This window comes from Bombus affinis, chromosome 6 (genome assembly GCF_024516045.1).
Source record: "Bombus affinis isolate iyBomAffi1 chromosome 6, iyBomAffi1.2, whole genome shotgun sequence".
NCBI lineage: Eukaryota > Metazoa > Arthropoda > Insecta > Hymenoptera > Apidae > Bombus > Bombus affinis.
The window spans coordinates 1,828,002-1,845,035 of NC_066349.1; the positions used below are offsets into that span (position 1 = coordinate 1,828,002).

Consider the following 17,034-nt stretch of genomic DNA (forward strand, 5'->3'; position numbering starts at 1 on the left):
TAATACTTAAATGTTTAATAATCAAAGGTAGTTTAAATTAAAATAATAATTTTGGGAATTATTGATATTTTATAAAAAAAATTTTTTTGAAATTTAATATTATTTATTTATTTAAATTTTAAAAAGTTTAATTTGTAGTTTTTATAATATTAAGTTTATTACAGAATATTTAATTTTAGATTTGGTGTTAATAATATTAATTATTTTATTAAATTATAATATTTATCTTTTAAATTTTTTAATTAGAATGGAATATTTGATTGTAATAATTTTATTTTATTTAATATTAATTAGTTATAATAGATTACTTTATTAAATTTATTCAATTCATTTATACTTACTAATAAAGATAAACCTAGAAGGAGTTCTAGGAATTAATATTATTGGGGGTTTAGGAAATAATTATTATTCAAATTATTTAGTTTTAATAATATTTTTGAGCATTTAGTTTAATTTTTTCTAATTTAAAGGAATTTAATAAATTTGTTTAATTTCAAATTTAGTATTAATATTTTTAATATTATTAAGTTTTATAACTATAGATTTATTAGTATTTTATTTTATGTATAAATCTAGATTATTATTAATTTTTTATATAGTAATGGAGTGAGGATATAGTGAACATCGAGTTTTGGCTACTTTTTATTTAATATTTTATATTTAATTTTTTTCTTCACCAATATTATATTTAATTTTGAAATTATTGGAAAGTAAAAGAAGAGTAATTTTTTTCATATTAGGAGTTATAGAAATTAAATTAGATAATTTTAATTTTATATATTTATTAATATCTTTTTTAGTTAAAATTCCAATATATATATTTCATGGTTGATAAATTAAAGCTCATGTGGAGGCTTCATTTTTTAGATCAATAATTTTAGCTTCAGTTATATTAAAATTAGAAAGATCCATATCTTTACGGAATGTTACGTGGAATATTATGTTTAATTTTTATATTTAGAAGTATATTTATAAATTTATTATATTATTTAATAGTAATTAATTTATTTGGAATATCGATTTTAAGATTAATATGTTTATTTCAATTTGATATAAAATTAATTATTGCTATATCTTCGGTTATTCATATAGGAATTATATCTATAGGAATATTAAGAGGTGTAAAAGTAGGGTTATTAGGAGGATTATTAATAATAATTTCTCATGGATTTGTTTCTTCTGGTTTATTTTATTTAGTTAATATAATTTATATACAAATTAATAATCGAATTATTTTTATTAATAAAGGCATTGTTGAAAATGACAACGTGAGTTTACGTCATCCATGTTACGCTCATCCTCCATGTGCGAATGCGCTAGCTACAAAAAAAAAAAACAGTAACTAGAAGATTGTTCTAGATGCAATAGATAGACTCAATCGATAGTTTTTAAGATGCTCTTTTTCCCTATTCCATGTAAGCGTGTGCAATAAAGGTTTTTCGGCTCAGAACGGTGTGATAGATTTATCCGTACAATATATTAGGTCATCCCGTAAGTTCGTTCAGGTTTTCGAGCGGTTATATATATTAAGATTGTTTACATACTTTCAGTTTCATGAAAAAATGTAATCTCCCTCTCGTTGTACAACTTCTTCCCATTTTTCAAGTGCATTAGTCCCTTATCGCCGTATGTTTATAAATCAATACACGAAATGTATACACAAAAGTCAACACGAACTGATGGGATGACCTAATAGTAATAACTATTGTGGCGCTACCTCTGAATAGAGAAATAACAACAGGTATAATTATTTAATACCTTCAATGTCAATAATGTGATTTATAATATGTGTATATAATTCTGCTCAAATTTCTTTAAGTATAATAAATGAGATTTTTTTATTAATGGAGTTAATTAATTGATGTAAATATTTATTGTTGTTTTATTGTTTGTTAGTATTTTATTGTTTATTTATTCAATTTATTTATTTAGATTGGAAACATTTTTTATTTAAGAATAAATATAATAAATAGAAATTTATTAAATTATTTAACTTTAATTTTACATTTATTACCTTTCAATTTTATTATTTTAAATTTAGTTTTTTATTTAAATAATTTAAATAAAAAATATTGAATTGTGATTTCAATGATATATAAGAAAGTATTTTAAATTATGTTAAAAATAATAGTTTTTGGAATTATATTAATAATTATAAGTATAATTTTTATATTTTATTAATAAATAAGTGAATGAGTAATTTATAGTTTAAATTCAATAAAAATAAATTTAATTTTAATAATTTGATTTAAATTGTTAATATTTACGTTTTTAGTAATATTAGTGAGATCAATAATTTTATTACATAGTGTCAGATATATAGATTTAAATAATAAATATTTTATTAATCGTTTTTATTATTATTAATATTATTTTTAATATCAATAATTTTTTTAATTTTAAGACCTAATATACTAACTTTATTATTAGAATAAAATGATTTAGGTTTAATTTCTTATTGTTTAATTATTTATTAACAATTTATTACTTTCACTTTCCTAACGAAAAGTGTGAGCAACGAATCCGCTTTCTTCGTACCTAAGACCCACCCATGCTGAGCTTTCCTCCATAATAACACGAGAGCAGATAGTCAGTCAATCGACATTCTGGACGAGGTAGGCAAGATGTTCGAGAGGATAATCGCCACCCGCCTAGAGGCCCACATGTCAGAGCGAGTGCCTGGATGGCATGACAAACAGTATGGCTTTCGCCGAGGTCGCTCGACGGTGGACGCGGTTAGACGAGTGAGGTCCATGGCGGAAGACATGGTTTCCCGAGGCGGGGTGGCGTTGGCAGTTTCCCTGGATGTCGCGAACGCCTTCAACGCCATCCCCTGGGACAGGACAGTGGAAGCCCTGGAACACCTGGAGGTGCCGCCGTATCTCGTTCGGGTCATTCGAGCGTATTTAAGCGACAGGTGGGTCGTGTACACCGGTAGGAATGGAGAAGAGAGGAAGACGGTCGAGCGTGGGCGTTCCACAGGGCTCAGTACTGGGACCCATCCTGTGGATCACGGCCTACGACTCGGTCCTTCGATGCCCGATGCCCCTGGGGGCGGGCATGGTATGTTACACGCCAACGACACCTTGGTCTCGGCCGGGGGACGCCGCTGGTACGAAACCTTGAACATCACCGAAACAGCCATGGCATGCGCGGTGCGGGCCATCCAGATATTCGGTTTGAGCGTGTCGCCGGCCAAGTCCGAGGCCATGTGGTTCGGCCGCCGCTATAGAGAAGCCCCTCCCCCTGGAATGTCCGTGAACATCAACGGGGAAGAAGTCCCGGTGAGATGCCAGATGAATTACCTGGGTCTCATTATCGACAGCCAATGGACCTTCAGGCCGCATTTCGAGATCCTGGTTCCAAGGGTGACAGCCGCAGCCAACACCTTATGCGGTTTGCTGCCAAACATCGGGGGAGCAGAGGTCGGAGAGTGCGCCGGCTCTACGAGGGAGTGGGTCCGGTCCAGAATCCTCTACGGAGCTCCCGTATGGACGGAGATCTGATGGCGAATGGCCGCAGCTTACTCTTGTTGAGGAGTTTGCAAAGAACGATCGCCATCCGCATAGTGAGAAGATATCGGACCATATCCTACGCGTCGGCCTCCGTGCTGACGGCGTCCCCACCGTACGAGTTACAGGCCCTTGCGCTCCGACGGGTGTACGAACACCTGAGGGACCTGGGGCTCGGGCGGGCTTACGCCGTCCATCGCCAGCCGGCCGGCCCAGGACGTCCGGACGGAGGCGAATCTAGAGACCTGGGAGCGATGGCGCTCTCGGCTGCTCGAGGATGATGCTGTTGTGCGGCCACGCCGAGGCGTTCACAGGCCATCCTTCCCAACTGGGAGGCTTGAAGGGACCGAGGCGGAGTTCCGCTCACCTCCTTGGACGACACAAATGCTCACCGGCCACGGAGTATTCGGCGAGTTCCTGCTAAGGATTCGGAGGGAGGCGACATCCATCTGTCACCACTGCAAGTGAGGTGGCCGTGTGGTGTATTGTATGTATATTGGACGGGCGTGTTAGTTGTAATTGCTGGGCCTCGACCGGAGTAGTAATTGTCGCTAGGGGCTGTCGATGTCGCTGCCGGGGTACTGCTGATTTTTCCTCCGTTTTTTGGTGCGTGAAAATAAAATCGGACTCCGGGTTTCGAACCCGGGTTCCGAACGTTCGCAACCTAAGACGTTAACCACTGCGCTGCCGTCTTCCGACACTAGTTAGTGTCGAATGGTGGTATTTGGGCTTGTCGAGTGCCGCCACACAAGGAAGAGGAAGACACGGCGCAGCACACTCTGGAATTCTGTCCAGCGTGGGAAGAACCGGGCCGTATCTTTCGACTCGTCATCGGCGAGAGTTTGGCCTCCGAGGCCGTCGTCGGGGCGATGCTGAAGGGGCACCAGGAGTTCATGCGAGCAAGTTATGCGCGTGAAGGAGCGAGCGGAGCGGGATAGGAAGAAGAGACAGGATCCTGTCAGGCTGCCGTACCCAAGGGACCTTGCACGCCGCAGGGTTGCAGAACCACCACCACTACCGCCCTAGGTGCGTTTAAGGAGCCGTCACGCCGAGGAGGGTCTGGGCCCTCCCCGGACTTGCACGACGGCAGGATTTCGCAAAAGAACCCGGGCCACTTCTGCGAAGCATTAGGAAGACCACCGTGGGGTTTTAGTTGGTTTGAGTCCGACACTACCCTGTCGCCACCAAGAAGGGGGCAGGGTGTCCGAGAGGATTTCCCCGCGTAAAAAAAAAAGTCAGTCAATCGACAGAAGTCAAATCGCAATCTCAGCTCGATAACAGTCAAAACATAGCCGGCAACACGAAAAGGAGTCTCATTCCGTACTCGCTAGTAGTTTGGCAGTCGACATCCTCACAATTGAACTTATTGAATTGTTGGAAATATATAATATAACCTGTTAAAAGCAGCGTTATACTCACTGAATCACCCCTATTATCCTAATCGAAATAGGGGATCGATCTATTCACGGCGTCGATTATTCGAATCGTAACGGGAATTTACGACTCCCGTTGACGCGCTTCTTCAAGATCGCGTCTCTCCGCGAACGGTCGAAACAGTAACAGTTATTAATTTTGAAACTAATAGAAAAGAGCTATAAATAATAATTATGATTTATGGCATCAAAACGTTTAGGGCACATAGGAAGATCTAAATTTTTAGAATTGAAAAGTAAACAAACGATCGATGATATAAACCACATTGACAAAATTATACCTAATGATAATTTATGTGAAGCTTGTATAAATGGTAAACGGGCACGATTACTGTTTGAAAAAGCAATAGATAAAAGGCCACGTTTTATTATTCATTCATGTTTATGGTCGAATCACTCCTTCAATCATTAATAATAAAAATTTAATTACGTATAAATCAGATGTTTCAGTTTTTCATGATTTTATTGCAGAAGGTGATTCAATTTAAAGATTTTTAATTTGTATTGCAATAATGAGGAGGAATAATCGTCGAATGAGATGGAAGACCATTGTGTACAAAGAGGTATCAACTATCATTCGACAATTCTACGAATCTTTCCATTGAATAGTGTTTGGAAACGTATGATAAGAACGATAACGGAGTTATGAAATAACCGATTAACGACAAGTCACGCGCAATGATAAGCGGTGTTAGTTTAGAAAAACGTGTTTTAGGGAGAATCAATTCTTACTACTACGATTCTAATCAATTTAATTCCGACTAAAGCTTTAAAACAAGATAAAACAGCATATGAATCGTGGCGCGGTGGCAAGCCTCGAGTAAGATATTTTGAAAATGTCAGTTCTACTGTTTACGTACACGATAAAACTAGGAGAATTTACTATAGTTAGAAACATGAATGTAGATGAAACAAATTACGTAAAGGGTTGTAAAGTAAAATTATAAGACGAAGTTAGTAAACCTGTGATCGAAATGGATATCGGCAATGAGTCTTTATTTCAAAATAATAAAAGTGAAATAAAAAAGGAATTTGAGCCTGGAAGGAGCGATAGGATTAAACAGCTTCCTCCCATATTATATGATGAGAGAGATATACAATATGATCTCGTGTGTGCACAATCTCATCTTTTATAGTCTAAAACTGACAATAAGGTATTGGTTTGAAATATTTGAAGAAGCCTTATAGAGAACGATTTTCGAAATTCATGATTGTTGTATCTACATTAACTGATAAAGCAAATATATCTAGAAATATTATATGCAGTACTTTATGTAGAGGATTTTATAATTACTAAAGTTAACAGTGGAACAACGAATAATTCTAAAAGTTATTTAACGAATAAATTTAGCATGACAGATTTGAAAGGCATTGCATTTTTTCTTTTAATCTTTTTCCTTTTATTAAAAAGTTGTAAACAGTAACAAGAAAATTACTTTAGATCAAAGTGCTTACATAAAGACAGTTTTGGAGAAATTTAATATGCACGATAGTAGAACTGTTAGTATACCTCTTGCAAGGAAACTGGATTATTTACGTATTATTAACATATATAATGATATGTACACCACTTGATTTAAGTACAACAGTAAATATTTAAAGCAGATATATGAATACAAGTAACAAAAAACTTTGGCAAAATTTAAAATGGATACTGAGATATCTCAAAGGTTCAAATGACATGTAAAAGGCGACTATAATATATATAAGATATATAAGATATAATTCTGTATTCCTTTTTGTAATAACACCGCGTAATTAAACTGTAATAATTATATATTTTGTGAAGCACTTTAATGCAAAAGACAATGGAAGCTTTAAAAGTGAAGAGAAATATAAAACCTTTTGATGGCGATAGATATAGCATTTGGAAATTAAGAATATGTGCTCTAGTGAATGAACTTGATGTAATCGAAGGTATCGATGATAAAATCGATCGATTAACCGATAACTAGATTAAAGCTGAGTTAGTCATCAGTAGCCTTATCGTAGAATACATATTTATTCGATTTTTCCCTCGGCTTTACAAAAGCTGGAGGTATTGCAAAAGGAATTTTGGATAATTTGAATATTATCTACGAAAAAAAAGTTTTATCAAGTGTAACCGCGGCTTGGCCTTAGTTTCCAACATATTCCCAAAACTGTGGGTACAACTACAGAGAATTCTGCCTATAATTGTGCGTCCATGGCAGCGTATGCGTTAATATTCGTTGCCGATTGCCTCGCCACAGCGGCGAATAGGTAAAATGATGTCTAACACAAATTTAATTTTTATCTTTTGTCATTGTATCTTGTTACCAACTAACGTATCGCTGCTGCCACGGACGCACAATTATACGCTGAATTCACCGTGTGATATTCGCACATATCTCGGAAATTAACAAAAGATCATCGTATCGCAGTGTTTACCAGCGATCTTAATGAAATTTATATATGACGTAGCTGTCAGAAAAATATTTGACCCGTTTCTTTTTTATCGGCAATCATGCATATTGAGAACCAATCCCAAAGTCTGGGCTGGAAAATCCGTTTCGACGAAATTCTTGAAAATTACTACTAATAAAGTTGATTAGATTGTTAGTTGATTATATATATAGAGTTGATTGTATAAATTGATGAAATTAGTGTTTTTCAATAACAAATTAGATGATGTAAATTCTTTTGTGAAAGAATCTATTTGTTTATTATTCGTTATTATTTTATAAAATAATATATTAAAAAATAGCGTAATTTTAATAGTTTTTTCAGGTAAATAGCTGATTTTATTATAATTTATCATACACTCGTTCTTGTTCTTAGACGAATTCTAACAAAACAATTGATTATAATTAATTATTCAATATGATTTTCAAGATAGCGGCATTTCTCTAAAATGTCAACATCAGTAATTATTCGCAGCTATACAAATCAATCAACGATATCAGCTGATAGAAAATTGTCATTTGTATTGCAAATTATAATGCTGATAGTAAAGACCGCGTGTGCAGCAAACAATATTTAAAGTACTCAATGTCATCATTGGAATATCTACATCGGAAAAATTAAATAAAGAACTTTTAAGAACTTAGTTTGGAAGTGTATCTTTTCCTAAAACGTGCGGACACGATGAAGAATTGATAAAGAATACAATTTCAAAAAGAAAAACATTAAAATTTTTAGAAATACCAAAAAGTACAACAGAACTCATACAACCATTAGATACTTATGGATTCCATATTTTAAAAAATTTCGTAAGAAAGCTTTCAGACTTGACAATTAATTTATATCTCAATATTAATTTATATCATTGGATTAATATAATAAAGTTGCAATAGTCGATACGTCATCAATTGTCCTGTCTTAGATATGAACAAATGTTTAAATATGCATGATACCGATGTAGTTACATAGATAAGTGGTCAAAGGAATTAGAAAATTTCATGAAATTTTGTTTTACAAATTTGCAATGAACCGTTCCAACTATCACAATATAGTTGCTCTAACAATAAAACGTGCATTGTATAAAATACATTTATGCTTTAATCGCTTCTTCTAGAGCAACCGTTATTATAAAAACTATAATGTACAATTGACATTAATTGTTTCTATAGCATTCATTTTTTAAACACGAATGAGTGTCTGGCAACCAAATCAGGTCTTTTCATTGTTTAACATATATATACGAACAAGGAACAAGCAAAATATTGATTTGCACATTGAACAATCAAATTTAAAATATAATAAATTCTTTGTAATGCAACAATCAAGATTCAAATTTATGTTTAGTTTGTACATATAGATATAGTGTTTGCAAACAAGTATTTAAGACAATTTGTTAACATTCACTTGGACAAACGATTAAAAATATGCTATTTTTAATACGTTACTAAGACAAATGGATTCTTTACAAAATAATTTACATAATCTTATTCGTCGTTAAAAAATACTAAGTTCATCAATTTACACAATCATTCTATTTGTAGGAGTTCCTGAGTTTCGTCGAAATAAATTTTTCAGCCCCAACTTTGGGAATTTTTTTCATCTCTTTAACATGGGCGTACGGCGATAGAAAAGAAATGTGTGTCAAATATTTTTATAAGAACGACATCGTACATAAATTTCGTCAAGATCGACGATTGGCCGTAATTGATTGTAAGACCGAGCGACGATACACGCAAAGGAAAAAGTTGTTCAAAATGTTGATTCCTACGACATATTAAAAAAGTCATCGAAATCCCAAATGACGACAGTTTTCTAAATAATTACCCAATTTACCATTATCTATTTAATGTTCTTGCGACAAATGAATATACAGAAATCTAATTATAATTATGAATTTTTGGAAACAACAAAAATTCATAAAGGCTAGGATTTTCAAGCGTTCCACTTCTCTGCATATGCGTATAAATCAGCATGTTTTTGTGAAATAACCGTTAAATTAGTTGAAATAAAAAATATGTACTCGAAAGCGATAATCGAATTTCGAATCGCTTATCGTGGCGTATAACAATTAAAATATCGATTGTATAAAACAATATGAAATTCCCTGCCTGGTTGGTACAAACATGTAATGATACGTTATCTCTATTCTAAATGACGCCACAATTATTGAAAAGAAGATAATATTATACGTTTTCGAAAAGAGAGACATTAATCATTACGAAGGAAAAGATTTATCGATTAAAAAATACGAACTCCAGACTTCTGAACTGTATGAAATTACGTAAGAATGTTTATGACGATTACTGTTCTCTGTTAACTATTCTCTAAAACTTGAAATAACGAATAGCAAAATTTCTCAAATAACGATGTTCCAAAAATGATATATCTCGATTAAATGGCGGGGAACAGAGGCAATACGTAAATTTTACCTGAGAATGGTTATTTTATCGCGACAGTTCCACGTCTCCCAGTATCATAACGCAATAGATAAAATGCAAGTTTCTATTTATGTTTATTCAAATATATTCGTATCTTCAATGTGCAGATACCAATTTTTGAGCGAAAATAACTTTCTGTTCTGTCTACGTAAAACGATAAATATACAAAAAGGTAGTAATATATTTTGCATGTAAAAAAAATTCGAAGACTTCTTGATTATGAGTTATAACGCTTACATATATGTGTATTATATAAAGCATTCGCATATGTTTAGAAAAAATCCTTGAGTCGACGATCTTGCAATTACATATTTTACAATACTTGATGGCACATTGGGAAGTCATGATTTAGTATTGTATATAAATAGAATACCATTATTCCAGGAATATTAGACTACATATGCGTATTTAACAAGAAATATAATTTTCGGTTTTTAATTAAAAAATTGTATCTGCTAAAAAGTATATTATACACAACTTCTCCAAACTATGTAATATTTATTTAAATAATTTTTTCGTTCAACAAATATATTGCTGGATTAATTGCCCAGCATATGCATACATATGTAACTAAATATTTACGCGTATAATATTTTATTCAATGGAGAAAGCAAAACCGATCGACAAATAGAAATATGTAGTTGCCTACGGTCAGTGCACTATTCGCAACGCGTGTTGCGAGTTTTCAGGGACGTGTGTTGCCGCACTGGCCCGGAAAATGTAGCGCATTGCGACAAATTTATATTCCCCGCTACAACGGGACAGAAATCGCGTGCCGCGAGATTTCTTGTTTTTAATATCAACTTGATCATAATTTTCAACACGTGACACTATCCGTAATGGACGCTTAATTTCGACTAACTTTTATTACCAAAAATTATCCCAATAATATCAGTTACCTTTTTATATTAACTATTTAATTAAAATTATCCAAAAACTAAACCTACCCATCATATAAAAATCTGTTTAAATAATTATGTAGCTAACTGGCTTACTTGTCCTCAATAATCCCTATAATAATTAAACATGTAATATGTTTACGGAAATAGATTAACAAAATACACCACGTCCTCGGAAAATCCATCTAATTCCGAATTCGTTAATGTTTTGTATCAGTCGAGGCAATGAAGAAATTAAGGATGAACGACAGAAACGTGTCTAATAGGTGCTTCCGGTTGCCATAAATAAAAAGTCCTCGAAAAAAATCCCTACAAGCCAGTATCAATTGTCCATTCGTCGGGCGTATTTGTCCGTACGGCCCTGAACGTTTCTCCTCGTAAGTACACGTGTACGCACGCGAGGCGCGCGTATAAATACACAGGCGCGATGTCGGTTTATTTATACGCAAGGGTGCCCATTGCCTCCCCCCTCCCCCAATGCTCTCTTCAACGCTTGATGTCGAACAACGTACAGAAAACTATGCATGTACCACGTTTTGTTTCTTTCCTACGATAAATTCATTGTCATGGCGACAAAGATATAACAGCGATGGCTCGAAGGAATGACACACACTGGCTTATAGCCGGCTTCAGTGATTGACATGCTTTGATAATCGTGCCGCGAGAAGTGCGGATTTTCGTACACGCGCTTACTCGCACGAACCAGGTTTCAAGATCGCGATCTCAACGTCATTCGAATATCGTTAAATTTCGCCTCGAAACTATTAAATTGTGAATTTAACAATTGTATCAGATGTTCATAAAGTTGCATTATATTTTTAAGATCATAATTACTATAAAAGTATTTTAATACTAGAACTACTAGACTAGTCAAAATAATCAATTCACAATTTTTCATAAAAATTTTAAATTTTGAAACAATTTAATAATTTTTTGTAAAATATATAGATGGATAAAAGCTCGATTTTCTGCTTATATTATATATTTGTTATCTTTCATTTTGATTTCTTTGATACAAGTTTTGTATTTTAGTCGTTAGTAAGCAGATCTAGTGCTAATACAGTAGAAAGAAACAATCGTTAATGATTACGTAATTGATTATATCACGATAGATAGTACGAAAATCGATAAATATAAAAAAGAAATACAATTCGGTGAAGTTCGAACCTAACCTCTAAAAAAAATAATATCTCTTAAATATCTTGAAAACATGCAAACAGTATAATGCATGCAGTTTGGTCCACTTTGTTCGCAGAATATGTAAAAGCGTGTTCCAGCACGAAATATGTATTGCGTGCTGACGCAGCTGCGCTTCCCTTCTTTGATTTACCCCTACCATTTTATCTGTCTATTTCTTTTCTGCAGCAAAAAGTTACTCGCCACCCGCTGATGCGCTATTCTTAATTTCAACAAGCAAGTAAATATTGAGAAGTTTATCAAGATCTTGCGCTTTCCTAATAACGCATTCCTAATAAAACGATTTAATCTCTCCAGCTTCCGTCGATGCGTATCTTTCTAATTGTAATAATTCATTATCGTTCAGACATGTGCTTAGCAAATGCAATACAAAGACTTAGATATCTGTTAAAGTAGGCTAAAACGTATTATCTAAAATGTGTGCGATAATTGAAATAGATAGTAGCGATAATTACAATGAAACATCTAAAATGAAGTAACGAAAAATTCCTGTAGGTATATTCTCGCCAATACATTAGCGCGTTCACACGGAAATCATTTGTACTGTAACAAATTATAGATAACAAATAGTCGATGAAACTCCATTCATAGCAAAAGAGTAACTTCCCGCCAATTCTTCGCGTATTAACATGGGGACGGATCGAATAGTGTTGCAAAACGTGTGCGCGACGCGCTTAGTTATTAGTGCTATTACATCGCACTCAGCCTCATTTCATTTATTTCGATAAATTTATTTTCAACTAACATTTCCACCGCAGATTTTCCTTCAAGAGCATAAAGATGCACGTTCGGCTGAATTTCACACGTGATGCCAATTAACATTCCCAAACATGTAATTCGTTTACAACAGACGATTAGAATTATTAGAAATGTAGCGCGAATATAGAAAAAGACAATTATCAATTAAGTTCATTAAGTTCTCGTGAAATTATAGATAAAATAAAGTGCAGAAAACTTTGTTGTTTCTTGTTTATGGAATTTAGACATGCTGACGTTAGACGCGTAACTCGTCCAACTATGTAATATGTTTATTCATCGTTTTGCTTCGTCTTGTGAAATTTCTTTTTTATCGCAGTCTGCAAGTGAAAACGCGAAAAGAAAAGAGAATCGTACTTGACGGCGTGAGTGGTTCGCGAACACGCAAGCGTGGTTTTTTTCGACGAGGAATCGTAGGGGAAATATTGCTAGTAAAATTTCTTTATGGCAATGCTTACTTTTTATTGAATCTGAAGGCTTATTGGACCGTGACAACCGGCTAACGATGTAACCGATTATAAACAGCACACCGCCAAGAAGCAGCGTGCTCGTGAACACGATCACGGACATGCTGATTCTCGGTGTGATTTTCCCTTCTGTATCCTCCATCTTCACCGTTTAATTAAGCCACAGCACTTTGTTTTTTATTTCACCGCACTTTCGACGCACCCTTGATTCAATATAGGTCCGTTAAAAATCAACGTAAAATACGAGCACGAGACGCGAGACTGGAACACACACACGAACCGCGTGTTCCAAAAAACATGAGATATCATGCAACGATCGCGGCCAGTGCGTCAACTCCACGGCAAACCTGAAGTACTCGCTTTATAGATGGAATGCTCGAGCTCGATCATCGGCACGTCTTTAACCACGAACCAGGGGAATCGTAGAAACGAAACTTCACCAGATATTTCCAGCAGTCTCTATTTCTTATTATCGACATCGATCATCTTTGTATCTTATTTTTACGTGGTTTTCTTTTGTATTTTCCGTATGAAGTATATATTATAGGCGAATAAAATTCGTTGAAATGAAACAAAAAATGATTTTCCACATCCACAACAGCTTTGAAAGATCTTGTTTCGTAGTGCAAATTTTATAATCGTAGGTCGAACATGACTCGTAGAGACACACAGCAACTTGAAAGAATAACGTTCGCATTCCTTGATCCCCCACTTCGACTTTTTTCTTGGCACCGTTGCGAGATTTGTCTACTTAGATGATAAAGTTACCACTTCAAATCGTTTCTAGGTCACCGTCAAGTTCCTCACCAAGCTCGTATTTTATGTGTGATACATTGTATCATTTAAATTTCCTTCTTGTCAATGTTGCTTTTATAAAAATTATCACTTGGTAAACTTAATGTTTAATAATTACCCAGCACTGCCCGCGGTTTATGTCATCGATTTAAAATGAGAATAGAACACGTAACTGGCAATCGAGTGACCCAAGAACCGGCTACTCTATTTCGTATTCGTAAGAAGAAACGAAAGAGTGCCGAAACTTCCGTGAAGATGTCTTTCGCGAATTGTGTTTACGCAGTTTTAATAGGTTGTCACCAATTTGAATTTCTTGAAGTAATACTCACGACGTTATTGAATAAGATGTGCATGCGGTTTACCCGAAGTAATTAATGTTACCGCGCAACTTATGTAAGCCATTTAGGTGATCGCATGCTCTGGCGGTACACTTGTAAATCAGACGGTATCATCGCGATGGAGACACGTTAAGAGTTTGATCAGTGAACGTAATGCTCGTAAGAGCTCGAAGCGCGTGTTTGTCGGAACATGTCAATAGTGCCGGTATATACGCGCTGGTAACCTAGCTGCCTCGCGTTTAACTCGCTCTCTTCGAAGATTCCCCACCATTTCAAACCCCCCCGAAGGTAGTTGTGTTCTCCCACCGAAACGGAAGTTGCACTTGCGCGATCGAATACTTCGATGTCTGGCGGGTAAGGAACCTCGCGCCAGCGATTAACATTCGAGTGATCGATACGATTCATCATATCAATGATATATGAAGTCCGAAATCAAATTAATGTTTGATAACTTCACTTTTCTCAAATTTCTCAATTGCATTACCCAGAAAATATAATTAACCTCCAATTTCAAGAAACAAATGCTTTATTTCCACACATTCACTTATCACAAGGAAATATTATAGATAACAATAAATTTCAAGGAAGATTAAAAAAGATGGTGTTTGTAACATAATTTTGTTTTATTTTCTAATTTATGTAATTGATCAATGTGATTTCTGACTATATGTGTAAATCTTTTAATATTGAGATTGTAATAGTTTATAATTCTATTTAAAAGTTTTAATCGTCACATTATCATAAACAGAGAAAACATTAAAGTATAAGCACTAATTAATATTGGTATGTAATTGATATACATCAAAAAGAGGGAACAAAAATTTTATTCATTTTTATATTTTAGTAAAACGACAAAAGGTATAATGTTGCAAGAAGATACTTGTAACAAACGTGAATATTTCAATTTTTGCTAATGTTCCCGTTTATTAATATTGTTTTCACTCCTTCAGATTACATTTAGAAACAATGTTGTAGATTAAGTTCCGAATTCAGTTCTTTTTGTTCTTTTAAGAAAATAATCAAAGGTCATAATAAAAATGTATCTTATCTTAAACGTGATGGGTAACGGGATTCCGGAGATCCTATTACATCAACTCGTTCATACAAATTGTAGTGTCACAAATTTCTTGGAATAAAGTAACAATGTTCTTGGAAACTCAATGACTACTTCATTTTCTCTGGCGTAGACATATTTAAGATTCTAGAGAAGACGCACAACGTCATCGCTAACGATAGCAAGGAGAGATAGCGTCAAGCTTGTTTATCGAAAGCAAGGCCACTAAAAATTCGCCGAATAAAAATAAAAATATTATGGAACAGATCGACATTTATCTTGTTTACGATCTCATGTAAATCGTCTGTCCGTCTGCAAACCGGTAATAGATGTGAACACTGAGACAAGTGTGCATTATTAATATGTATTCGATCGTGAAGTTACATGATCCACTGTAACCTAACAACTAGGCTTACAAATGTGCTCGTAACGGCAAGATGCGTTAAATTCAACCCGTTATTCGCCCCGTTACTTTTCCTCATTTCAATCGTCTTCGTCCTCGATTTGACTCTCTCACGTGCAAGCCTCGCCATCATGCTTCATGTATAAACAGAACCTCCAATCATATACAAGGTGTTCATTTTTATCAATCTATTTGTATATTTAAGAAAATAACAACGATACTGTAAATAACAAGAAAAATACGTGTTTATAGATTTTCTAAAAAACGTTGCATTTTCAAGAAAAAGATAAAATTTAAATTAGTGTAGTTTACTTACTTTTCTGTACTTTTCTGGAATTAAAAAACCTTCTGTATGATGTAGGAATCGTCACGTATGTAAAGTTCCTATCCTACTCCTTGTTATATTTTATCAAATGCATGTCAAATTTGAAAAAAATTCACATCGTTAATGCGTTTCAAGATTCAGGTCTTAACAACGATTCTACATTTTTATTCTTTTAAAACCTTTGATATTGAACTGCTGCGCAATAATCAACGAATGTTTTGTTGCTCGTTTGATAAGTGAAGAGTGGTAGAAACTCGAATCGGTTGAAATTTTTCTCGCGCACGCGCTGTATCTACGCCACTTCCTCGACTTCGTTTCCCGCGTCGATTCTGCAGCTTCTTGTGTATCACTTCACGAATATATATTTTGTTGGGACCCTGGGTTCGGGCCAACGAACCCTGACTCAAGTCTAAAAGTCGTTTGCCCTAAAGAATTTGGTTGACTCAAATAAACTCTGATTAATTAAGGAAAATTGGAGCTAATAATGGAACATAACGAACTATTTCTGGTACAATACGCTTATCGAGCGAAAAGGAAAAAGCACGTGTATCAGACGAATTAAAGAATAGACAAAATACAAACATTTTCCTGTTACAAATGGGTATCGCAAGATCGATGCTGCTTGTAATTTCCGTTGTATTACTTCCTTGGTTAGTCATGTTACATACTTTGTAAAGACAACGAAGTGTTTGATAATATGTTTATCTAAGGATCAGCGGAAAGGTCAAATATGATTTGGAAGCATAGATCGATTAAAATTAAAGATCAAGGATGAATGTTTCTCGATTAATAAAAATTTCATGAGATCAATATTTTAACGAATCCGTTAATAATAAATCATTTTTATCCATCAAAGACAGTCTAGCAAAATAAACGTTGATAAAAATGATTAAAATATGTACACCGTCGAAACAGAAACAGGTTAGAAATGATTAATAGATTCGTAGCTATCATCTGTCTCTGTTTTTATTAAAAACACAGCGAGTTCGTTGGAGG

General features: G+C 34.5%; 1 protein-coding gene and 1 long non-coding RNA gene across 4 annotated transcripts in view; both read right to left on the reverse strand.

Annotated features, from left to right (window-relative positions):
- LOC126917182 (transducin beta-like protein 2) overlaps positions 1–17,034 on the reverse strand; it is a 63,752-nt gene that overhangs the window by 43,580 nt on the left and 3,138 nt on the right. The window contains exon 1 of one of the 3 annotated variants that reach the window (XM_050723782.1): positions 13,115–14,752. The exons of the other annotated variants lie outside the window; for them this stretch is intronic. Coding sequence (XP_050579739.1) covers positions 13,115–13,265 — 151 coding nt within the window. The 5' untranslated portion in view covers positions 13,266–14,752. Of the gene's footprint in view, positions 1–13,114; positions 14,753–17,034 lie in introns of those variants that run through there. 3 annotated transcript variants of the gene reach the window in all.
- LOC126917225 (uncharacterized) lies at positions 1,170–13,100 on the reverse strand. Its single transcript, XR_007710891.1, has 2 exons — positions 2,539–13,100; positions 1,170–1,320 (listed from the first exon to the last, which is right to left on the reverse strand). It is a non-coding gene; the product is annotated as an uncharacterized LOC126917225 (long non-coding RNA).